Consider the following 27,490-nt stretch of genomic DNA (forward strand, 5'->3'; position numbering starts at 1 on the left):
TATCGAATTCCCAGAGTACCGGTTTTATGGAAAAATCGTGGTGATTAAGTCGTAGTTTCCCACCAACCCGAAGTGAGAATTATTAATGATCATCTGACAAAATTAATAACACGGCGTGGTATGATATAGAGCGAATCGCTTTGTACCAGCTGTCGTGTCCCAGCTGAGAGGAGAGGAGAGAAAAAAGTAGCGGTTGCCGCAGGGAATTTCTCTTCGAGGTTCTTTGCGAGAACGCGGCCTTAAAACGAGTTTCGTTTAACCGTTAATTATCTTTGCTCGAATTAATTCTATCACGAATTTCCACGTTCTAGCGATGAAGTTTCTCGATTTTCTTTACTCTCTCTCGTACTTTCAAATCCCGATTTATTAATATAGATCACACTTCCGCGAATTATTGGAATAAATAACGTATCAAAGTACGTGTTCCAGATCAAATCTTTTCCCGAATCGAATCATTAGATTAATTAATACATTAGATAAATATTATATACTTGTTAATTTATAAAATATTTATACATTATTTTGATCAAGCTATCAAATTTCCGACATATTCACCAAAGTATTTGAAATACTAAAAAATACAAAGAGTTACAGTCTCGTTATTGAAATTGTATTAAGTTTCTTAAGATAATCTTATGGATACATACATCATATTTTTCTACATTTATTATTTGCTTACGATTCAAACATTAAACGAAATTATAAATACTTATTAAAATATTCCAGTTTTTATCTTGAATAAATATATTTCCTACAATCCTGTATATCATCAGCATTATTTCAAGTGTTATAATCGAGGCTGTTTGAACTTTATTAAACAGTAATAAATGGAAAGAAAAAGTAAAAGAAAGAAAATTTTTGCTCGAGTAAATGCTCGAGAAAATTATTACCGCGTTAATTCCATCGAAAATCGCGATATTAATTGTTCCATGGGATACCGCGAAAATCGTATTCATCCATTATGCATCGCGCGGGAAAGTACACATTCGACTTGAGCTTTGCAGAATACCGAATAGCCCGTTCCCGACGGTAGATTTATTGGAAAAGTTGTCCAGGAATTCCTCCTCGTTCAAACTTGAGTACACGTTGCATACACAGCTTTATATATATATATATATATGTATATTTTTTTTTTTGGGACAGTTTTAAACTTATTTTTTTTTCTTTTTATCACTGTAGAATTCCTGAAGCAAATGAAACGAATCAATTTGTTTGATTTATTTCGCGCGATTCAACAAACATCGAATATACGTATTTGCGTACGCTTTCGTACATAAATATTACGTGGATAACTTAATTGTAACAATTGTTTAAAAAAGAATTACAAATTTTATTGAATTTTATATATTTATTTCGTTAAATAATGCGTTTTATCAGTGAAATAGATTTAAACTGGATATAAATGTTTAAATGTAAGATTCGCTGAATCGTTGTCCTGAAGCTGAATATAGAATTGAACAAGATTAAAAACTATGTTACACTCAATATAAAATTGCAATAATAATAAAAAATAAAGATAAAATAAATTTCCTTTTACTATACGTCAATCCTGTACTCTTACATAATAATTTTAACAACTCGGTCACCAATTTTTTCGTGAACAATATTTCCCGTTCAAACTGTCCATAAATGATTTTCCAATTTCTGATATCGTCCCCGCACATCCTACAACATTATTCGAACACAATTAAAAGGAAAATTGCGAGGGCAAATAACGAATATTGCAAAGCAAAAAAAAAAAAAAAAAAAAAAATTCGCACAAATGTATTCGCTTGAAAAAAGAAAAAAAAATCAGAATTTTCTACTACGTTACTTCCCTCGAACCAAGTTCGAGGTGCATCTATTCACGTACTCGATTAACTATCGTCAACAAAGACACGCGGAGGACGCGACGACACGTTCCATCGAGAGAGCGAGAGAGAGTTTGCAATGCAAATCAGGAGTCGATGCGACGGAACGGTTGGTGGAAAGGGTTCATGCATCCTGTCTCCTCCTCCCCTGGATATATGGGTAGGTGCGAAAGCATAGTTTCGTGTCGCCACCCCCTTCAAACCACGCGCGAACCAGGTAACAGCGTAATACGCGCGAACCCGATTGATTAAGTGAGGATTACGTCTAGCAGATCCCTGCCAACTTGGGAATCGAATGCTATCGAGTAATGGAGTTAGAGAATTAGCGTTATTACCAACTTGAGCGAAATTTCCATGCTTCGACAATTTCCCCTATGCAATTTTCTGTGGAAATTGTGCGATTTGCAGAAAAAGACACGCGCTCCCATCGAAGGGGATAAACGATTTAATAATAATAGTAATAATAATAGAACAAGTACATACTGTAAAGAAGTACAAGATTAGTTGGAATATAGAATCAATTGAGAAAAGGGTATGCATATACCTTGAAATTACCGAGATTTCGATTCTTGTTGACAAGGGAGCTCAGGAATATTTCTAATAAACGCGAGCATTACAAATAATTAAATAATTAAATGTTTATATCTTGGTAAACTTTTGTAAACTGAAATTTAATCAATCGTGAACAACCATGATCCATTTATATTCTCTAATTATTTAATTTAGAATAATGAAACTCTTTAGCACGGAATATACTTTTGATACTTTTGACACATTCATACTAACATTCATCAATTTATTAGCACGCATAACTCTCTCATTCCGTACATATATCACCATTATTTTTAATAAACTTTTTATTCCCTTGTTCCATTTAATGAGTAACGAGCCCCAAAAACCATCTTTTATATTCTCTATCTATATTTGCATCCTATATTTTATATAATCTATATAACGATATGTTGTAACATCAATCTAATAAAAAAAAAATAAAAAATAAAAAATTTGACATTAATAAATCATTATTATATTTACAATCATATTCACATCTCTGAACAGACTAAATCTTCGAATCACAACAGATGTAACCTAACTGTAAAACAATATTTCATCTCTCGACTCCCTTTATATTCTCATGTCCTCTGGTATCCTCGTCTATAGGGACACTTATCTCAAATAATTTTTGAATTCGTATACTTACGAGGAGACTGTGTGCTATCTCTTCTCGTGTTCTTCTTCTTACGTCGAATACGTGGACGAACTTTCGGCGCGTGTATCAAATTTCCGCGGAACTGTTTCGAGAATAGACACACTCACCTTGTCCATCAGCTGGCGCACTATTCCGTTCCACTCGCCGGTCTCGTAATTGTAAACGCCGTACTTGCCATCCGGAACGAGCTCGATCTTGTAGCCGAAGCCCACCATGTGAGCTATCTCCTTGAGCAGGTCGATGCAGAAGCCCTCGTAACGTGCGTTCCCGCTGAAATTCCCTCTGTTCTTCACCATAACGTATGGCTGCTCCTATGGGGACCACAAAAAGGAGGCTACTACCTATCCTCTTCTTCCACTTCCTCTTCTTTTTTCCCCTTTTTCCGACCACTCCTTCTACGTTATTTTATTCGTATACGTTCCTTACCCCTTCTCCTAACATTTTCAACCCTATCCTTCTAACCTTTTCTTTCGTTCTCTTTTTATTTTCATCCTCCTTCTCTCCGTTCCTCTTTCGGTTTCAGTACAGTGGATCGGTCTGCTAGATTTTCTTTTCTTTCACCCATCCACCTTACTGTCATCTCGTAATGATAATCGTAAGATATCGTAAATATATAGAAAGATAGAAAGATTCAGAGTTTTTATTTATCTACTTTCTGGTGATTATATTTTCTGAATTACTCTAATCGTCACGCGAGGAAAAAGAGTTATGATTGATGTCGATTATCAAATTGTTCCACGTGCCTCGACCAATTCTGATCGATATTTACCGTAAATGTACGACCTCGCACTCAGCGTCATTCGATGCTGATTACTGGCTAAATGGATTACTGCTCGATAGACTATTACCACGAGAACTCCCTCGAGACAATGTATCTACTATGTACGTGGAGCTCGTGTGTGAGAACTTGGAGCAAGGGTTGCACCACCCTCGTTTTCACCGTCGTTCCGCTTGTTTTGAAGAAATTTTCGAGCAATTCAAAAAAATGCATCGAGTGGTTATCTTATATACTATGTGTACAGGATGTTGTGTAAATAAAAATTGACAGATTATGATTTCTTAGCAAAAGTTATTATATAAGATGTTAATTCCTTATATGTTATAATATGTCTATGGAGAATCGATATAGAATCGATATAAAAAAAAAAAAAAAAAAAAATAGAAGAAAATCGAGGCTTATCAAATTATACGTAACTTGTGATTAGATGAAACGAGAAGGCGGTAAAGACAACAATGTGACAGAGACAGAGCTGTTTCATCTATCATACTCTGTTCATTTAAAATTTAAAATTTTTTTTATAATTTAATTTTTTGTACACCAACCTACGCGTTTGTTTCAGCCCTTAAAATCAATCCTCCCATGAATATATCTATGAATAATATTATCATCCCGTATATCTTGTGAGAGAACGAAGACGAATCGATTATACGGTGTATGAAATATGGGCTTGCTTTGCCCAAACTTGGCCAAAGTTTAAACATCGTTTTTTAAACATTAAACTCGAGAAACGAAAGAAGAACGATATCGCGTATATATTTCAATGTAGATACGTGTAGTGTTCGTTGAGACGTAAAAAAAGATGGAGGCAATCCGCGGTGGTGAAGTGGTTCGCGGTCGAGTAATTGGAAAATCCAATTCATTTAAGTTTAATTTAAGTTCACCGCTGGATAGAGTGTTTCGGTAAACGGGCGTGAAGCGTGCTCGCACATCGAAGCTTCGGTATTCCCCGAATTGCAAATTAGTCGTGTGTGTTCGCGGCTTAATCACGCCAACTTGCAGTATTTCGAAAGAGGAACAGAGAAAGAAGGGGGTGAGTTCGTGAAATTTCGAGAACCGATAGAAGAGAACCGTTGACGAAATTCTTGATTAACTTTTCCGTAAGCCGTTGGTTTATCTATGCGTGACTATAAATCAGGATCGGGTATATTTATCCAGAAATAAAAATGAGAAACAGAGAGACGAATTAATTGATTCGAAAAATAAAATAAAAAATAAAGATGTTCTCGAATAAATTTGTAATATTTTTTATTAAAGTAGTATTTTCAAATGATTTTATAATCAGTTTAACAAGTGAAAAGATATGAAAAAAATTATACGTAAATTTAGAAGAAAAGTAACTTTGGAGAACAGAAAAAAAATATTGTTGTGAAGCTTGTAGTGAAATGAAATACGCAAATTAAATACAAATAAAATGATAAAAATTATAAATAAAAAATTTCTTCGAATAAGAATTAATATTGTTAATACCCAATCCTATTAATTAGTTGTTAACCCTTTGCAGACATTTTATGCTAAATAAAATTAAAATTCTTAAAATTTTTCTCACTTTTTTCTCACTTATTTCAAATTTTTCAAAATTTATAATAGCTCTACAATTTAAAAAATCTTCGAATGCAGTTTTTAAAATTTTAAAACTTTTCTTTTAAAAAAAAGGATATTAAATAAGTACAGTTTTCTTCTCCTATAACTATTTGTATATATTTGTCCGCAGAGGATTAATCAAACACATTTCTACTGCCAATGAAATATCTGTCTTGATTCACAATGTTTCTCACTTACACGAATGTTAATTACCAGCCTATGATCCACGATTTATGGGCTTTATTACGCGTCACGTAGACATTAGCGAATAATTAACGTATATCGTGATTTATCTTCGACTTATCAGTCAAATGGCCATAAGTCGAGCGGATGATCGATCACGATGATTTAGAAGTTGGTCAAATCAAACAGTCGTCGAAAAAAATGAAATATCTATTACCCTATTCAACGATTACATTTAAACTCGACGTAGAAAAAAAGTGTCCGGTGAACGAAAGTACTTTTGGTCTTCCATGTTCTGTGAATCTTCCTTGTGAGGTGATTTTAATCGAAATCGACAAGAAAAAGAAAAAAAAAAAAAAGAAAGAAATCGTTTCCACAAATTATGCGATAAATTTTTCATCTTGAAACTCGTCAATCTTCATTGTGTAACAATTATTCCACCCTTGAATCCTATTCAGGCTTGAAAAGTGTTCGCGCGTTTGCGTCCATTTGTGTAGAATTGTACTCGACTACCCTTTTTATCTATGTATTTGTGTTTACAACAAACCTAAACCTAAATTCACGTACAGTGCATCTATATATATATATTCATAAATCCTTAAACTTTAAGTGTCTAGCCTAATGTATCTAAGGTGCGTTTCGTGTTTGTTCACGACACAAAAAGATATCCTTCGACTAACACATAAGAATGTAAGTGTAAGTGTGTTCTAATCAGAAAAAAAAAAATATATATATATATATAAAATTCTAGATTTAATTTCGTGGAAATAGAGACAAAAAAACTTGTGACAAAAACATGTGTTTCTATATTAATAAAATTATTCTAAGTGGAGAAAACCACGCGTATGGGCGAGAAAGTGGGTGTGAGAATGAGATAGAGAGACACAAAGAGAGAAACAGATAGGGAGAAAGAGAGAGAAAAAGATAGAAAGAGAGAGAGAGAGAGAGAGAGAGAGAAAGATAAGAGTGAGATGAGAGAAATTAAACAAACCAAATCATACATGTCGCATGAGCTCTCTGACGATGCCGTTCCATTCCCCGGTTTCCGGGTCTTTCGCGCCGTACTTCCTGTCCGGTACCAGCTCCAATCTGTATGAGAAGCCGACCTCCCTCGCCACCGCCTCCAGTAGGTCGACGCAAAAACCGTAAAACCGCGCGTTCCCCGTATAGTTTTTTTCGTAGTGCATCATCACGTACGGAATTTCCTGTGTCGCAACGGGTGTCCATGCAAACAACGGAACATGCTGTCAGATCTGGACGATACACGAAAATTTTGCGCAGGGGCGGCTACACGTTTCCCTTTATCCTAATCGCTCTCGAGAGGCTTCTTTTTTCTTTTTTTTTTTCTTTTCGAATAGGGGAGATTCGAAACGATGGCTATTTTAATTTGGTTACGATTCCATTTTCTCATTTTTTTTTTTTTGGAAATTTTTAACATAAAAATAAAACATTTGCAAGATCGATATTGTTCTATTCCTATTTCCGGAATATTTTTTCTTCGAAATTGATGAGAGATTCGTAATGACGACGATTGGAATCACTTTTAATTTGGATAATTTGGGAAATTCGTCGATCGAGCAATCATCTATTTGGATGAGATTTTTCCTGTTGATGAAAGTTTGGAAAAAAAAAAAAAAAAGAAAAGAAAAAGAAAAAATGCAAACTTGAGGAACTATCATTTACCATAGTCTGGGTTATACCACGACAATTTTTAGTTTCCACTCGGTGATTTCCGTTCCACTCGCAGTAGGAAATGGGACCCTCGGCTAAGAATTCTTCGGTTCAGAGTACAACATCTGCCGGTTATTCGATCGTTAACGATTTCACGACTTGTCGATGCAGTCGATTTTATACCACGGATGCGTGGAGATTTCACACCATTTTACCCTCCGCGGAATTACGTGTCACGTTACTACGGATACCGGACATAAAGTACGAGATTCCGCTACGCGAACGATGCAATCGGCGTTTATTACTTCGTGGACCCATAAGTTTTCTTTTCCCCCAACCAATGGATGATACTCCTTAGCTGCTCGTATTCGAGGTCTTTTAGAGTGACGTGTTATAGCTCGTGTGCCTGAAATGTCTGGGTCTGAATTGTAAAATGAGTCGATCATCGATATCTCCACGTTCGACTGGATTTAATATTATCCTGTGTTATTGTGGGATTTCGCGAGAGAAAATTGAACGAAAGACACAAAGAGAAAATTGTATTACTAGAGAATAGAAACGCGGTTTGCCTTTTGATGGTAGAAATTGATTTTATACAGGGATGAATATGACGTTCAGAAGAAGGAGATAAGTTTATGGTTGGTGACTCACCAATATAGTGATGACAAGGAGGGTGACATTCGCTGCTCCCGGCTCGAAGAAGGCCGCGGTGTCAGTCACGTTGACACCGATGCCTGGACGCCATTCACCGACCTGTTTCAATTCCCATTTTAATTCTATGAATAAATAGTAGAAATATAAAAAGAAAAAGATAGTAAATAAAAATATTATTTACACAATAATATTCAAATTTTGAATTTCTGAAGAGAAAATTTTTTAATTTAACATTATCTTCTTATACATAATCAAATATCGAGAATCGCAATCAAGTTTCTTTCCATTATTTATTATTAAAAAAAGAAATTATTCTTTTGCATTTTGATTTTGATTTTTTCGTTCCACCTAATGAATATTCTAAAAAGTACCTTAACAAGCGAATGTTGCTTCAGTTTCAAAAGGTCCAATTTGAACTGAATTCTCCGCCCTTCTTTGAACTCGATAGGGCCAGAAATACCCTTCATCTCGACCTGGAAGAACGTAGAGAATACCACGGTCATTTTCCAACGACAATTTCCACTTCCCTGTTGTATTGTCATTTTGCAGAAAATATAGTTCCAAATAACAGCCCTTGAACCGAGCTATATATATATATATATATATACACCGCATAACTTTCAACCCCTAAAAAGTTTCAAATCTCAGAGGTGCAAGTTCCAAGGAAATTTCATCCAAAACTTCAACTCGAGGAAGTCCAAATAAAAATACGCAAGACTTTACTCTTGGAGGAGTAAGTTTTAAAGAAAAAAAAAAAAAAAAAAAAAGAAAATCTTTTCACGATCGTTGAATCATAATTGCGCATTTGCATCCATGACCCTTGAAGAGAAGAAACGAAAAATAAAAGAAAAAAAAGAAAAAAAAAGCAGAGTCAGAGGAAGAGATTAAAAAGTCCAACGGGATGAAAGCAACTCGGCTCTTTCTTCAAATTTATGCACCTCACAATTCCCTGGATGACGGGGCACGAGTTTGTAACCCCTCGCTTTCTCAAAATATCTCCCGGAGGAGGGTAAGAAGGAATCTCGGATCAAGCGTTTGGGACGGTTTCCGCTCGGACTTGCTCGAAAGCAAGTGGCCTAACGACTTTTCGTCTTTGAAGGATTCGTCGCAATAACAACTTTTTAAGCAGAGAAATTAACTCGGATATGAAAGCAACCACCGATCTCTTATTTCATTTACTCTTCATTTATTCCCTTTTACGCTTCTCTCTTCTCGTCTACTCTTCATATTTATATCTTATTCATTTTTTAATTCATCTCCATTATTCCAAAGTTGATTAACGTAGAATTAAGCAACGGACACGATAATCTAAGGTTTCGTTTAACTTTTATTAAAATACTCGGAATATCTCAAAATTGAAAGTATTACGAGATTACAGACTTTCATGGAAAAACTTACGATTTGTTATACTCCCTCTCGATTAGCCATCATCACAGATTGCGTAAAACGAAATAGATTCCCTCTTCCTTTTCATCCTCCTTGAATCCATTCGTGGAATAAGCGGTTGAAGAGTTTCAACCGATGGAAGAAGAACCGAGGAACTTCTTAATATCGCGGGACCAGTGGAATCGATTAAATAAAGCAGCGGAAGAAAGGCAATGCATCGACGAGTACGAGTCTCTGGAGCCAATAATTCCGTAAAATTTCTCCACGATTATTGTGAACTTTCTCCTGTCCCGTTAACCGGGAACGAGCGTTATTAAGTTTTGATTTTTATGGAGGCTTTCGCGCTGAAAGGAATAACAGCCTCGATAGGAAACGAGGCGAGAATAGTTCCATTCTACCGGATAAAGGAAATTTACAGCGATATCGAATTTTTTCTTCTTCGTCTTCCTCTTCTTTGTCTTTTTTTCTTTTTTCTCATCCCTTAGCAGAGGGGGCAAAATAATCTCGTTCTACACACGACGTCTTATTATCTCATCGGGGGAATTATGAGAAATGACAGACGACCGTTGATTTTTATTTTATTTTCCTCTTCGTGGAAGTATATTTTAGACGATTGGGAAGATAAAAATTATGAAAATGTTAAAAATATCATTACAGATGAACAAGGAGTTAATTTTCATTTTATTTTTCCTCCACTCTTGTTAAAAGACGGAAAAAGGGACGTATTATGATGAATTGAGGAAAAAAATTACGAAACTGTTGAAAATCTTGTTACCACGCTGACGTGGTTATATTGATTAATGGAATGAGATATGTCGAAGATACGTAAACTTGGATTGTAAAATTGGGTTATCTACGTTTCTTCAAGACGTATCGAAGGTTTCATGATATGGTTGAAGAAGATTGGGAACTACTGCAGCTGACGTTTGTTCGGCGGAGATATTTCTGTCAGTTTTGAGGAATCGTGAAAATTGTGGGTATTTACATAAAAAAAGAAAAAAAAATATAGGAAAGTTAGATTCTTTGAAATTCATTAAAAAAAAAATCATTAAAAAAATGTTTAGATAAAATCTTTTTTTGTTTTTATAGAAGATAAACTATTTAATTTTTTTTTCGATTATCTTAATTATTAATGAACAGATAAAAATTCACTTTTGAAATTTTTCTATGTATTTTTTTTTCTTTTAAAGAACAATAATCTTAAATTCTTTTTATGGTGCTGTATAAAAAAGCGAAAGAGATAGAAAAATAAAGTTTCTTCGAAAAAATTTTTAATTTGTTCACTAACAATGAAAGATTTAAAAAAAATAGTATTTCATCTTGTATATATATTTTATTTAACAAATGAGTGAACTTGAACGAAAATTCAAATGATTAATTAATTAATCTACATATGAGGAAGTTGAACGAAGCTCGAAATTGTTTAAATCAACGGAATGAATCGTGATAAATTATTTCTGGCATTTTTTTAAAGTATTTCATAGATCAGAATTAGATTGGTAACTCGCTAATTTGAATATTCGCCGGGCGGGATTGCATCTCTAGGGATGCTCGGATCGACTTGCACACGAAGCATAATCATATGCAGCTATTTCGACGTTTCAATTTCGAGGCATAGAGATTAGCGAACTCCCTTGCGATTCATTTGTCGATTAATAATAATTACAAGCGTATCGAGCGTTCCACAATATACCTCGATTAATTAAGTAAATTTTGAGAATGCAAGAAAAAAAAAAAGAAAAAAAGTATTTTACAATAATATTGATTGTTTCAATTCTCTCGAAAAATTATTCGTTATATTTTTCGATCGCTTTAAGAAAATAGTGAAACATTATTTTCTTGTTATTTATCTGAAATTGATGAAAAATGAAAAAAAGAGGAAAGAATGAAAGGAAATAAAGAGAGTAAAATGAATGAAAATATTGTCTGCAATGAATGTGAGAAAAGAGAGAAAAAGAAGAGAAGTTCTCGGCTAACAGGAAATAACGCCTTAAATCGCGAAAACCGGAAGCGAGTTTGTGGCATGAAACAGCAGCCAAGACGACACGCCACGTCCGTAAATTAATGGACAATCTTTGTTCCAGTTTAAGGTGTACAAGTTGGATCTAAGTTGCTCTTCAACGACAGATAACTTCTGGCATTTTGACCAAGAATGCTCGTTAAGTCCAGCCGGTATAAGAGGAGGATTAAAAGAGCAATAACTATATTGCATCTCTCATTGAATTAATCCGATCATTTATATGGCAAATTAATTTCTTTCTTTTTTACACAAATAATTTTTAATAAAAATTTAATTGCTTTGCATATCTTAGAAGATCATAAATAAATTGTTTTTGATTTTGCTTTTTTGTTATTGATAATTAAAAATGAATGCGAATATCTATCGTGCAAGCAAACCTCGAAATCCTATTAAAATTATGAAAATTTTGAACTTCTGTAATTCCGAAGATACTGATTTCCGGTCAATGAGTGAGCGATCGTTAGAAGCGCGGAACCTTCCCCTTTAAAATGCTTTTTCATTTATTCCGATCCAATTTTCTGTTCTCGAGATATCGTCGTGTAAAGAGAAAGTAACTTTTAATCATTTACCTAAAACATGATAAAACTTTATTAAAATTAGCAAAAGTTTGAACCGTTGTAATTCCGAAGATATTGACTTCCGGTCAATGAGTGAGCGATCGTTAGAAGCGCGGAACCTTCCCCTTTAAAATGCTTTTTCATTTATTCCGATACGACTTTCTGTTCTCGAGATATCGTCGTATAAAGAGAAAGTAACTTTTAATCATTTACCTAAAACATGATAAAACTTTATTAAAATTAGCAAAAGTTTGAACCGTTGTAATTCCGAAGATACTGACTTCCGGTCAATGAGTGAGCGATCGTTAGAAGCGGGGAACCTTCCCCTTTAAAACGCTCTTTCGTTTATCCCGATCCGACTTCCGGTTCTTGAGATATCGTCGTGTAAAGAGAAGGGTAATTTTTAATCGTTTAGTATCTCCTTCCTTGTCGCTTACTCGGACCTCTCGCTCGCACCTCGTGTTACTGACCTATTCTAAGCTCCCGACAAGTGGCAGACGTAATTCCTGGAAGAGCGTAGTACGCATTTCCAGGAAAAAAAAGTAGGTCAGGAATCCATTCATAACTTCTGTATTGTGTAAACGCTATGGACATTTTAAATCCTTATATCTCGGCAACCAATAGAGATATCGAGATAAATCAAAAAGGGATTTCAATGGCATGGTTTTCTCTATTTCTTAAGTGGATTTTGATGATAAAATTTTTAGTTTATTCTCACGATTTTTGGATAAAAATTTAACAAAAATTTTTTTTTAATTTTCACAGTTTAATGATAATTAATGTTTCTTTAAAAAATTTTAAATTTGATGTTATTATTGTCACAAAAACAATTGTTCTATTAAAAATTTTATGAACAAGATTAACGAGTAAAAAATTTGTATATGAGAAATGTCCAGCAGAAAGATATTATGAAAAGATTTTAATTATATATATATATTATTTAAATTTTATTTTATTTTGTTAAAATTAATTTTACAGAATTAAATCATGTCAATCTTTTTGTTTTTATCCTTTTTATTTTATCTCCATGATAGTACATCACGTAGAGCCAGTACATAGCTTGTAATTTAAATTTGCCTAATATTTTGTTTGCTGTGAAAAACTTCTAGACACGTATATAATATATATAACGAACAATTCATAACAGGGGAAAAAAAAAACATTGGTTGGTGAAAAGTTAAATGAAAGAATTAATGAACGTTTTTAATGAACGCATAATTGTTGCAATAATTTATCCCACTTTATTTTTCCACATTTTGTTTTCTCATATTTCCTTTTATTTCATAAAATTCAAGTATTAAATCTATCATTTATGATCAAACGGGCAAAAAACAATTAATTAAATGATAAAAATATAATCATGGATAAATAAATCTGAATCATAGAATAAATCAGACAAAAGATATTATAATCAACATTAAGATGTAATAATAAATAAAAAGTACTTACAATCATAATTAAAAATCAATAATTCCTTTTAAAAATTCCTTCGTATTACGCATTCCAGATTTTAAACTGTTGAAACAATTTCGTGATTTCTAAATATTTCACAAGCTCAGCAAACAATTAGGGACAAAGAAGACGAGCAATTTCCACGATTTATGCACGAGTACAAAATTAACGAGAATCATGAAAGGCTCTTTGTTACTCAATCGCAAACTTCAATTTCTGTAAACGCTGCATTACCCTCGGCTCAACAAAACATAATTCAGCCGGGTAAAGTTGGATTTTATCCGTTTTTCCGCCGTTTATATCTCGTTTACACGCATGTAACCATATTTCATGCTGACAGACTTCCATGAAAGCGAACGATCGCAATTAAGTCGTTAATTACGAGCGGATTGGTAACGTTAACCATCTGAACTGCGAGTTTCTGCGTTCATTTGCTCGTCTAAACGCATTAGCCGACGACGATTACACGGAAAATCGTATATGGTATTCCCTAAAAGCTAATTCGAACGAATATCCGTGGATCAATTTTATCTTTCCTCTATTTTGAACGATTTATGGGTTTCAAGATGAAAGAGAAACAAATGTAGCGTAGAGAGAGTGTATATTTGTCGGATTATTTCTGGCAATTACTTCTCGTTCGATCCAATTAAACCATGTTGGAAGGACCATAATATCGCCAGGATTTAGGATCGTAGGCGAAATTACGGAGTACAAACTAACATAGTTATATCATCGACAAGACCAGAGACCCGATTTCTCTGCGTGCTACTCCAAGAAACCACGATTCCACGAGCGTGAATCGAGAGAATGCTTCATCAACGTCGAGTATCGCTTCTTCAAAGGGAACTTTCAGGAAATGCGCTTATTAAACGTTGAAAGAATTCTGATGAACACATTTGAATCTTGCTAAATTTTCAGATTCATTTCGAAGATGGATTTCTATGAAGCTGTCTCTGTTCAGTGTTCTGCAATAAGACGAGATGATTTTATTCGTGGTGCCAAGTGTGGTTCAATCGCGTGAGAATAAAAGATTTGATTATATCATTTGATTCAGATTTGTTAATAAATTTATCTGGAAATATATTGCAATAGATTTAAAAAATTACTGTTTCATATAGAAATCGACGATAAACAAGTTACAACAAGGCAAAAATCTGTATGGAAAATATAGAGTGACATTTTTTTCGTATATGGAATTTTCAAAATGGATGTTGAACAAGAGAGAATTGTATTTGAATGTTCGTTTTTACTTAATGAAATATTTCACGTCAAATCGAAGAGTTTCTTTTCAAACTCAAATATAATTTAAGTTACGTGAAATTAAAAGGATTTTAAATTATCATTGTGATGGTTACGAATTTCTTTAACAAATGCAAAGCTTTGACTTTCGAAAACGATTTGCATTTACAAATTTCTCTTTCTTCGAAACAATTCGTTTGTTCAAATTCCTTCCCCCCCTCCCCCCTTAATCTTAATGTAAAATGCACTCAACGCATTCGTACGATACTTTTTACGAGATTGAAAATCCACACGAATTCTTATTTTACAAATTTTTCATCGAGGATGTTGGTCCTCGAAAAAGAAAAAAAGAAAATGTATGCATACCATCGTATCGATTTATTCAGAAATAAAGCTCCGTACGAAAAAATATTTACATCTACAATTTCAATGTGGACATTTCCATATAGATTCACCCCTTTTGCTTACACGGCCAGTCCACCAAAAAAACACGGAAAACAAAATATTATCAAGCTCCCCGTCCATTGACAAAATTTATCCTTTTATTCTTCTCTGTTTCTCATTTTTTTTTTTAAATATCCACGATTTTGACAATCTCCAATCCATATTTATTCGCAACAATTTCTGAGAAAAACATCTCTGTCAAGGAAAACTGCTTCGATATCGCGATCGATAAAGACTCGATAAAATATTCACATAAACGGGGAAAACAGAGAGATCGATAAATCCGTTACAATTGTGTCCCACGAGTCATTGCTCGTCTCGCTCGTCGTGTTATCCACGATCCATCGAGCTCGCACGTTTTGCAATGCTAATGACAGGAAGCCGGCATTTAGCCGGCATTTGGAAATATGCCAAGGCGTGCGGGTGGTCTATCGACGAGCATCGGCTCGGATATTCAATTCATTGCAATCCACTGTTTGACTCGTGATACACGAATGGATCACCGATATTCCTCCTCGTGTCTTTCATCGATTCGATCGAGCGACTGGAACGATTATCATCGCGATCTTCGACTCAGACCGTGTTTGACCGCGCTCTGATAGAATAGGACAAAGCTTGCAAATATAGAATTCATATTACACGTATTTTGACGTTTCGTGATTGCACAGCCTTTGATAGACGTTTGATTTCGATGCTTTAGATATTTCATATATTGTTCCTTCATTAATGCATCTGATATTAATTACATTTTTTTATTATTATTATGAATTCCTTTATATCTTGCATATCGCTTGCTCCATATTTACTTTGGTAAAAAAATATACAATTATTCCCTGGATTACATTTGTTATTCTCTTCTCGATTATTGTGTGTATAAGAATTAAAAATATCGTTCTAATTTATACAGGGAATAAAAGCAAGAAAGCCTGAAAAATTGAAGAAAATGAAATATACGTGTGCACAACACGATTATAATTAAATCAAACCAGCTTCTAGTCTTTGAATTCTAATACACTTGTTCATAATTTTCCAATTCTTTGCCTCGGTTTCGAATCGATACTCATAATCAACTTTTATTCCTTATCCGCATGAATTCAACGGAAATTCATGTTCGACGATAAACAAGAGATTAAAAAACTACCGGGTGGAGAGAGACAAATTTCCTGGAAAAAGGAAAGAAAAGAAAAAGAAAAAGAAAAAAATTAAAAAACCGAAATAGAGGTAATAGAAGGGGAGAAAAAAAAGAGGAGGCGGGCACGGTTACAGGGAACGTGGGAAGAAATATGCGTGGGCGGGATACAAAAGGATATAACGGGCAGCAATTTCGGTAAGCGTTCATCCAAAACATTGAACGTAGCGCCGGCTACGATGATGGTTTGGTGAAGATAACGGGGAAAACGGAGGCCGTGATAAAAGAGCAACCCCTGTACAATTTTAACGATCGGTAGTCCGATTACTTGCACCACAGAGCCACAGTGACTGGCTCCCTCTGCCGTCCCGAGTGAATTTTTTCTTTGACAAATCCATTCTTTCGCGAGAACTCGAACGTGTCGATTGTGAATCGTTTATTTAATAAACTGTTTCTCTTAATGCCATCCTTTACTTCCGCGATTCACATTTTCCCACTTGACGACCAATTTCCTTCTTTTGCGTTTGTTTGAAAACGATTCGTGTAAAATTTTCAATACAATTTTCCATGTTTGTTTAACATGGTGAAGTAGAAAAATTAATTTGGGAATTATTCGAAAACTTGTAGATATTTTTTTCTTCTCTTCAATCAATTGCTTCAATTAAGATGTATACCTCTCGTGTACAAACTCGATCCAGTAAACGATTCCATAAATGTCCAAAAATAATCTCTCATCGCCCGTGAATTTACATTCGAGGATAGAAACGCAATAAAACGGAAAAATCGAAAAGGCTTGCTCTTCCTCTTACACCCAATTTACTACCGAATCGATACAAGGTTCCGGAAGCTTTGAGAAATGTATCTGCGCGCGAGGAATACGAATGGAAGGAGAAGTTCGAGATGAAAACAAGTCGTGGCGCGAGAAACGATTTGTGTAAACGAAGGGGAGACGAGCTCGAGAGACGAGCAAACTGTCTCATAATATAATACAATACTGTATATCATTTGTCAAACAATGTGTTCGTTTCAAATATTCATCGATTTCATTCGAATATTTTTTTACATTCTTATAAAAATATCGCGAAAATCTCTGCTACAATTTTACGATTGAATATTTATCTTTCATCAATCAAAACTAAATGTAAATAGCGCGACGACGCGTTATATTTTTCCTGTACACTTCTCGCAACGCGTAAAACGTTTCTTCCATTCTTCGTGACGAAGTATGCTTGTCGTCGAATTTAACATTTAACGAGTTAATTAGGACGCAGATCGTAAAACGGTTGTCAAAATTGCGCGCGCGCAAGAGAGAGAGAGAGAGGGTACATCTACGTAAGAAATGGGTAACGATTTTTTTAAAACGTGGCCGGTGTTTACGGTTTTAACGGCGGTAACGAGCTACAGCGTTCATAAACGACACTTTTTTCCGCCGTTTGAAAAGCGCGGCGCGTGATAACGCCCAAGTCATAAAACTACTTGGCGCGTTTCCAAACGCGTTTATCGCGGGATTAGCTATTCCGCGTTGTTTGTCCGTACGCTTTCCCGACCATCTTTAGACCAAATTTTGGCACGAGCCCGGCCTACTCCCCCTCTGTTTATACCCGTTGGCACAATTCTGGCAAATCGGGTTCCTTTTCTCAATTTAGAAATACTTTGCCGCCAGTGAATCGAGGGGGGGAGAGGAAATGGGGTCGTTAGGGCTCGGTTACAAAATCGATTTAACGGAGCCGTTCGAAAACCGCCACGGGTTCGTTTGATGGCTCTATAAATGGGTTCGTCGTGCGAAAACATTTTCTGAAACATGCTACACGAAACGAGCATGGTCGACGCTCGTTTAAAATTGAATAACGGATGAAATATGATTTGTTAAAGAATATTGTTAAAAGGGGGAATATTGTTGAAAGGATCGACATGTTGCTCTTGTGTGACATGGTGATTCTTTGATGTTTTTTATTTGCTGAATATCGAGCATCGCCATTGAATTGTTTTATTTCTATTTGGTAATTAAATTTGATTAAATTGGTGAAATAATTGTTTTTATCCTTAATGGATCTATTATAATGATTGACGTATTGCTCTCAATTGATTATAATTGTTCTATTCGCTATTTGGCTGATCCTGACTATTATGTTTGGTCGATCATGATTGTTCTGCTCTACAACAATGATTGGCATATAATCTTTAATCATGATTATTCTATTCTACGTCAATGATCGACTTATACTACTTTTACTCTAGCTATGTTATCCCATTTCTCTGACATTTTATCGTATATCTACACTTTTTATTATTAATTATGAGAGAACAACATTGTATTGAACGAGTTTAACAGCAAGACAATAACGTGCCAATACGCGTGCCTCGTAATGACCTGTATTGAAAGCATCGAATGATTCATAACATGGAAAAAGTCTAATTGATGATTTTCACTTTACCACGACTATATTTTATCCTGTGTTTTATCGAGTATTAAACCGGCTATTAATTTCCGTCACGTATTCAATTTCTCCTCTTGGCTCAGCTTCATCCACGTACCAATTTATCCCCTTTTCTCCAAAATACGATTCAATTATCTCCTTCCGGAACAGAAGATACGATTACACGACTAATCTTCCGCACAAGGCATAAGTACGCAGCCGTGTGAATGCCGGCGGGCTCGTAAATCAAAACGATTTCGCGGTAAATCGAACATCGCTGCTTATCGCACGAATGTCGATACGTCGCGTCGCATTCATAGAGGCAGAGAACGGTTCTATGTTACACACCGTGTTGAACACTGTGCCGGGGAAATCGTGTATAATAAACGATATAAATTCGATTCGCTTCCCTCCGTTTCGAAACGGTCCCATTCAAAAATGATTTTTCATTTCTCGAGAGGGTCTGGCTCCTTGTTTATAACCGTGACGCTTCCCGATTTCACCGACCCATTACTTCTTTTTAAAAATACTTCCTTTGCCAGATTTAGTGGCTTATTTCTTTCTCGACGGTCAAAGCTTTCGCTTTAAAAGGTTTCTTCCCTCTTCTACGCACCAACTTTTTATGTTTCTTCCATCCCCTCGAACGGATACGCTTTCTTTCTCTTGTTCTCGTTGAGTTTTTCTTCCATTCGATGATTATTTATTATACGTATATGAAGAAAAACGTTTCTTCGTCTCCAATGTATATTTAATTTATTTTAAACCAATATTTCTCAACAGACTTTGACTTTACTCCATTCCTTTTCCCGAATTTGAAAACGAATCTCTCTTTTATCACCACGATTTGAGTAAAATAAATATTTATAAGTATTTTATGAAGTATGACATATATCGAGAGATTCCTTAAGGCAGAATCGATATTAGAATTTAGACACCTCGTTGAATTAATAACGTTCCACACACAAATGTACTCTCATGGGATACTTGCAAATGTTGAACCCTTTGAATCTACTCAGCTGACCTTTACAGTTATCGAATATTGGCAAAGGTGTAACGTCGAAAATCTCGTAACTGGTTATCAATTATTCAGGCGTCGAACGTGTAGCTTCGATTCAATCTATTAAAGATAACATCAATTCGTCGGAAACCACGTAATGCCACGATGTGAAATTGAATTTTATAGTAGCAATTGTTGTACGATAATGGCAAACGGTGTTGTTTTACTCAAGGAAAAATGAATGAGCTACTCATTACTTTCAATAAATTACAGTCAATGCGTCTGATCAGGCTGGAAATTATTTATTATTAAATTTATTCACATTTCGTGTTTGTAAAATGTTCATTGATATTCATAGAAACATTTTCGATCTCGTAAAACGAAATTGAAGTGTGCGATCGAGAACCATTCAGCAAAAGAAGGATTTATAATGAATTTAGGAAAATTAAAAAAAAAAAATTATTGCTTTGAATTAGCATTCACAAAAACTATCTTTCATGTATTATATCGTTTACATCACTAGTAATCAATTTTAAATACGTGGATCCAATATCATCATCAAATTGATACGTCAAACGATTGCTTACTTGCTTATAACTTGATGATCGAATTAATTAATTTCAATATTGGGAGAACGAAATTTTAAATTTGAATTTAATTTGCATCAAAATGTAGACAGTCACCCATCACCAATTTATCGTTATTTTGTTGATTAAAAAATATTTTTCATTGAATATTGAAGGAGAAGGAAATTTTTATTGCACAAAAAATTGTATTGAATCGACGTTACACCTTTTTTTTTTTTTTATTATTAACGTTCCGCCATTATGCATGCGTGTAATAACTCGAAAATTGATCCTCTCTCTTCTATGCACGATTCGCGTGTATCATCTAAACAAAATCGATAATCGAACGTGTTATTAACCATCAGATCCTGTTATATTCTATTTCCTGCGAAACGGTTACAATTAGGCGAGCTATCGAGGCGATCGAGCTTAATATACCGATTTCCAATTTTAACGGAAATCCGTTCGTTATTGAAATCGCGGAAAATTTCAAAAGTTTCATTAAACGATCCCTCCGGATCGAAATTTCGTAAATTGCACTGCAATTCCTCCTCGAAAACGAGTAATTATAATGGGCACGGGATTAAAATCGTTTTTCTCGAAATTTGAAAACCGCCATTCGTCTTTCGGGAAAGGACTCGCAATTATCGCGAATGCGGTTGTTTCTGGCAGCCGGCCAGTCCCTTTGCATCCCGTAATTCATCCCGAACAGTCGACCAAGTTTCTTCATGCGCCGTAACAAACGTCGCTGCTCGTTGAAAGTGGATCGGACGAACCGATCCTTTCCCCGACGCGTTTCATTTTGCAAAATGCGTTCTACGGAATACTATTCCGTATATGAAATTCAAAACGATCGTGTGCACCGATATTCTCGTATTGAGCATGTACGAAAATTGAATTCTCGAACCACCAGAGAATTGGCATTCTGCAAATCGGTGATCGTGAGAAAGCATTTGATGTTTCTTATTTTATTTACTCGTAATAAATCTCGAACTCAAGAGTGATTGACTTTCGTGATGAACAATTTATAATAAACGTAAATACGTAGTACATTTGATGATGGAGATTTAAATCTTGGCAAACGAAAAATTGTTTAAGTATCCATGGTGGGCGAAGAATTATCGAAGATAATAGAGGATCTATTTTGTTCACTTTGAATGTTCATTTTGAACAATGAAAAAAAATGGAATGTTACACCGTGGATGAATTATATATTCGGAAATCTAAATTCGATTTAAGCGTTCTCACAGACGATCTTCACAATCATTTTGTGAATAACGTGACCCGCTAATGCGATGAAACATTAAATTCCGTTTCGAAGACTGTTCTCTGTCCAAATACTTCTCAAGATATATCACGAAATATCCAGCGTATCTCGGCTACGTTAATCTTCGTCATTCAGACGGAAACGAAGTTTTTATTTGCGAGATTATTCGATACTAAAATCTTCGCCTCTGAAATGTATCATCTTTAAGTGTCTCTCCAAGCAAATAAAATTATAAAATAATTATGGCGTGACACGAAAGTCTAATTAATTTAAAAACAATTAACGTTAAGTGAACAATAACGACTACAAATAACGACTCAACGTATGTAATTAAAATTATAATAGTTCTACGAGAATCTACCGGCGAAAGTACACGGTTTTAAATACACACGTGAATAATTACACTAACCACGTCTCTTTATAAAAGAAAAAAGCATGCGCAAAAGTGGAAACTCACCGAGTTGATGTAGTTTATGAGGGACAAACCTCCATCCCACGGGTGTTCCATCTCGCAGGAGATGTTGGCAGGCCTGAGCGCGTGCGACTGTTCCAAGGTCCTCAATCCAACGGCAAACACCTGCACGCTGTCGTACATGAGCGCCGGCTCCGCCTGAAAAAGACACACTTTTCTGTTAGTGTCGATCAAAGCTTTAAAACCGCGTTAAATACTCTTCCAAATCGTTCCCTTTTTTATCGGTCTATATTGTGCAATTCAATTAAAAATCATTCGCACAAAAGAAACATATTTTTGAAAATGAATAAATACACATGTCGAATAATTGTAAATTTTTCCTTCAATGAAGAATTTTTATGCCAATATATTTTTGCAATAATTAGATAATAATTGAACAATTTACAATTCATACAACGAATCGTTAGCTTTTTTTTTGTGTGGAAATTAATGAGATTGATATATTAATTTAATTAATTAAATGGAAGATATTGTTACGAGTTGTTTCATAATTGGAATGTGGATAACGAATATTAAAAACAAAATGTTTCAAGAAAAATTAATTATCCTTCTTTTTGTAAATAAATTTCCGAGAAATTTTTATTCATGCAAAGTTTTTGAAAATATTTATTATTAAATTGTTCAATATTTATTAATCTTAGTGAAAAGATCAGAAAAATCGTGACAATCGATGTTCACTTCGAATATATAAATTAAATTGCTAAGGAAAATCTTTTTGAAAATTAATATATCTATTATACGCATTTGAAATCAAATTATAATATATATTACTTATCCAGATAAATAAAATAATATAAGTAACATTAGTTATAAATCTGAAAGAGAAAAAAAAAAATAAATGAGAAACTTGCAAGGAATAAAGATAAAACTCGTTCCAAATGCTAATAAAAAAGTAAATAAAGGGAAATAATTTTGGTCACCCGTTATTTTTCACGATGATAGCAGAGAGAATTTTATAAACGAGGTTGCACGTCTTCCGCTATTATGAAAATAATCCAGACACCCGTCACAAGCGTTGAAAAGAGAGGCAGGAGCATGACATTGGCGTCGTGGCGCCAACCTGGAAGCGCGTTTCATATTCATTTCATGCTCTTCGGCGAAAATTAAAAAAGTGTTTGTCGTTTGCACACGAGTAAGATGCCGGTTCTTTTAACACTTCGTGATTTCATCACTCCCTTCTCGAAAATTTTCGTTTCTTTATCGTTGCCCTAAAACACGTTATTAAGAGTATTAAGTTATTCCGTAATCTCAATAAAACACGTTGTGTTATCGATTCGTGTAAGTATATTCGATGATGTAATTGTTTAAAATAATTTTTAACTTTGCTTATTATCGGTTCTTCCACAAAATTGTTAATATTTGTTATAATATCATTTAACTTAATTCAATTTATTACATAATAAAAACAAATTGCTACAAATATAATTTGAGATAAATATTGAAAATAACAAACAATATTAACTCTTGAATTATTATTCAAGAGTTGATTCTGTTAAATTATCATCATCAAAATTAGAAACGAGCGCGTCCCCTCGTCGTCGACTTTTTTAATACCAAAACATGATGAACACAGTTTCAAGATTGACACAACAATCATATTATTAATTCGTGTAAATTCGAGAGGAATATCATTTCATTCAACAATCTAATTATTTCCGCCAGCATATTTTTGTTTCTGCGCACACACAAAGCCGCAAAAGCTCATTAATCAGATTGCAATTTATTTCTGCCCAAATCAAATTTTCCATTTTTGTTGAAATTTTATTGCAATTTCATTTGCAAAAATAATCGACCATGAGCTGACAAGTTATATTCCCGACGAACATATACTGAAAATTGTTTATCCATCTGATATTCGCCACAAAGGATCGAATCAATTTCCTTCCTGCTTTTATTTTATCCTCTTGAACGTGAAATCAATTGGGATTCTCTTTGTTGCTTTATGCGGCTCTAATTCTCGGCGCAAACACACACACGGTATATGTTTGATTATGACAAACACGAGAGCAAACGAGACCTCTATGTGATCCTTGGAGAACTTGCCAAGTTTTCCGGAGATAAGGAAACGTTCAACTTCTTTGACAAGTTTCCCGATTGCTCTTCAAACTTTTAGACAAATTTTCTAACGATATACAATTTTTTCTATATTCTATATGATCACGTTTAAGAAATGTTATTTAATTATTATATAATTGTAAATAATTAATCTCATTTTCCATAAGTAATATCGTTAAAAACTCAATTGCAATTTTTGAAAAATCTACGGAAATAAAATGTTCAAAACAAAATATAATTATTTTAAACAGATTATAAAGCATTCGTTGATTTAAATCGTGTTTCGAATTATCACCTTTTTCGTTGTATTATTGTTATTATCGTTCTTCAAAATCTTTTTTTACTCGATACTTTTTCAGTTAAAATGTCCACAGTGAAATTTTCTATAAAATTGTCTATGGCTTTAATAGTATCTTCTCATTATTTATTATTATTTTAATTATAATTATGTCATACCAGTATACATAATAGTATAAATACATATAAATCTTTTATATTATATCGTGACACATTAATTACACGACACGATTAATTATCCGATAATAATCTGAAATTAAAATCCGAATTTTAAATTTTATATTTCGATACAAATTAAAATCAAGATTTCCGAGTTAAATAAATTTCTAAAAATTTGTGATAGACGAGCTGTTATAATTCTTTCATTCGTTCAATCAATTGAATTGAGAACAAATAGAAAAAAATTTCCGCGAAATGGAAAAAAATAAAAACGGAAAATACTCTTTGTTTCTCAAAATAATTTGACATCAGCCGATTCCATAATTAACCGTGCAACGATTTCGCATTGCGAGTTAGTCGGAAGGATATTTCCACGAAGCTAATTTTCGCGCGATTTTTATTGGCTGGCCCTTCATCTCTCGTTAACAAGGGAATCGAGAATCTGGACTCATTGATCCATATACGGTAGCTACGATATCGTTGCCACGATGTTTAAACATGGAACGCGATGGGGTGGAACAACGCGCGTTATTCGACACGAACTAACAGGAAATTCGATGGAAACGCGAGAAATCGCGCAGGGTAGAGTTGTTATCGTGGAAAATAATCAACGTTAACTGCTTTTTGTCGTTGCTTGCATTATCGGTTTCATGAGCGAAAAAAATAGGGAATTTTCTCAATTTCGGTGGCTTTCCAATCGAAAGGAACCCGCAAGAAAATTGGATAGCGAATAATTGAGTTTCGAGGGAATGAAATTATAATTTTCATAAAAAGATGGAATTTTTCCAATAAAAATAAAAATGTGGAAAGTGATCGTAGGCGAAACATCGAGGAGATTGTTCAATTGTTATTTAACGAGATTAAGAAAAGGAATTATTTTCTTCTCGATAAAAAGTACACGTTTTCGAAAAGTAATAATTTTGAGAGAGAATTATAAAAAGAGAATTTTCTTCTCCGGATGGAAGGCAAAATTTAATTTAGAAAAGTTTGAATTATGATTTATAAGATCGAAGAAAGAGGAAATTCTTTTCTTTGAAGAATAATAAGAAATAAAGTTTTGAGAGAATGTAAATAGAGATTTTTTTTTTCCCTCATAAAAAATAAAAATTTGAAAAACAGTAATCTTTTCATGGTCAAGATTAACCCGTTATTCCTAAAATTAAAAAGAAATGAAAGTTCATCGTTCATCGAAAGAAAGAAAGGAAAGGAGAAATGATAGAATATACAATTCCAAATAGAATTGAAATTGACAAATATTGAAGGCTCGAGGAAAAAATTTAATAACGGCTCGATCCCACGTGAATCGATAACAAGAAATCGATTCGCAGATACATAGATTGGCATCGAAATTGGACAAAGAATGGGCAGCAATTTTGCTACCACTATTGTTAACCATCACCTGCAGCTACATACAAGAAAAGGATCAGAAATTTCGTGGTTGAACAGAGTTTACCCGTGGCACGATGTGAACGCAAACCCTCGTTATTTTGGCTTAATTGGAGCGTGCTTTTAATTAGTCCAAGTCCAGAACTCGCGACTAACTTACGACATCTTCCTCTTCATCCTGTTACGCGTTCAATGAATTGCTCGATTTTCCTATTCAATTTTGTAATTAATAATGAATTTTCCTTAAACATCTATCCTATTCTTAAAAATTATACTTTTAAATTATATTATTATTTGAATGAGAATTATGAGAATATGCAAATATATTACATATGTTATATACTTTTCTTCTATTTATATAATTGAATATTAATATAAATAGATTTAATTATGAAAGTTTTGATGATTTATATTATATTGTAGAGTGTCATGAAAAAGTTATTTTTATATATTATAAATTTTGTATAAGTAAATTTACATTATAAAATCACTGATATTTTGCAAAACAATATTTTTGGATACTTTATTTAAAATAATATTTCCCTCTTTCTGATATTAATTGAATAAATGAAGCTTGTTTTATTTGAATGAAATAATCTAAAAAAAGTTAAATCATTATTTTTCAAATTAAATTATCGCTTCGAACAAGAGAAAAGGAAATATTAAATCAGTCGAGGAGGAACCTGTTGTTAATCTAGTCAGTTTAATTAATTCAAGTAATACTCTCAATAGAAATAAGATCGATATTTTCAAGGATTCTATATTTTTAAGCTTTTCTCATTTACACAATTTTTTGAACAATTTTAACTTCCTCTCTTTGTTCATTTTTTCGGTAGTTTTAAATTCGTGATGGTTAAGAATTATCGAGATTAGAGAATTATCGTTTATCAAGGCATTATATGTAATTATATGTATATCGAATTTATTAGAGACAAAGTGATTCTATTCGAAATTTCAATAAATTTGATGTATTTATCTCTGCATAGTGTATAAATTGTAGTTATTGCGCTTAATTAATGTAAACTAGCTCCAGTTGCGTTAATCTTGTAGCTCATGTTCAAATTCCGTTGGAAACTACGTGAATTCTCTGATTCCCATTCTGGTTTCATCCTTGTCGAAGGTAGTTTATATAACAATGAAATATGTTCCATTCTAATGACCATGGATTAGAAATTACATAGAAATTTATATCTTCATTCACAAATATATTTAAAATATATCAATAAGATTAGCTCAGTGGTAATTACTTCAAATAGAATAAAAAATATTTTTATCTTAAATAAAGATGCTCCCAAGTTCCAAAATCTAAAATTTGTGAAATAAATTACTCCTTAAAAATACATATATAATCACGAATTTCAACTATATAAATCAACGAATTTATTCCTAAAAAAAAAAGAGAGAGAGAGAAACATATTTATATTTTCATAAGAATAACAAACATAAAAATAATGTATTTTTTAAACTTTCATTCAAAAAAAGAATAAAAATCCATTTAATTTTTTTACCAACAAATAAAAATCGCAAACGAAAGTAAGTAACAAATCTTTACAACAAATGAATAATCTGATCCAATAATCAATCTTTTGAAAAAAAAAAAAAACAACTCTACTTTCGCATCCAGAAACAAATTCACCCCTCTCGATCATTTTCACCCTTCGTTTCTCTCGTTAACTCATTCGAATTAAGAATCAGCATTTATCGCGTTAAATGTTTG

General features: G+C 33.6%; 1 protein-coding gene across 8 annotated transcripts in view; it reads right to left on the bottom strand.

The window, feature by feature from the left end:
- The window catches only part of LOC100865697 (glutamate receptor ionotropic, kainate 2), a 133,825-nt gene that overhangs the window by 35,211 nt on the left and 71,124 nt on the right, over positions 1-27,490 (bottom strand). For 5 of the 8 annotated variants that reach the window (XM_086903379.1, XM_086903377.1, XM_086903378.1 and 2 more), the window contains 5 exons: positions 21,862-22,014; positions 8,302-8,403; positions 7,928-8,029; positions 6,607-6,810; positions 3,168-3,371 (listed from right to left, as the gene is read on the bottom strand). In XM_086903379.1, the coding sequence (XP_086759505.1) occupies positions 3,168-3,371; positions 6,607-6,810; positions 7,928-8,029; positions 8,302-8,403; positions 21,862-22,014 (765 nt within the window). The remainder of the gene's footprint in view (positions 1-3,167; positions 3,372-6,606; positions 6,811-7,927; positions 8,030-8,301; positions 8,404-21,861; positions 22,015-27,490) is intronic. The other 3 variants (XM_086903381.1, XM_086903380.1, XM_086903384.1) reach the window with 3 other exon arrangements.

Source organism: Apis florea, unplaced genomic scaffold (genome assembly GCF_048593485.1).
Source record: "Apis florea isolate Af1SG1 unplaced genomic scaffold, ASM4859348v1 contig_2291_pilon, whole genome shotgun sequence".
Classification (NCBI taxonomy): Eukaryota; Metazoa; Arthropoda; class Insecta; order Hymenoptera; family Apidae; genus Apis; species Apis florea.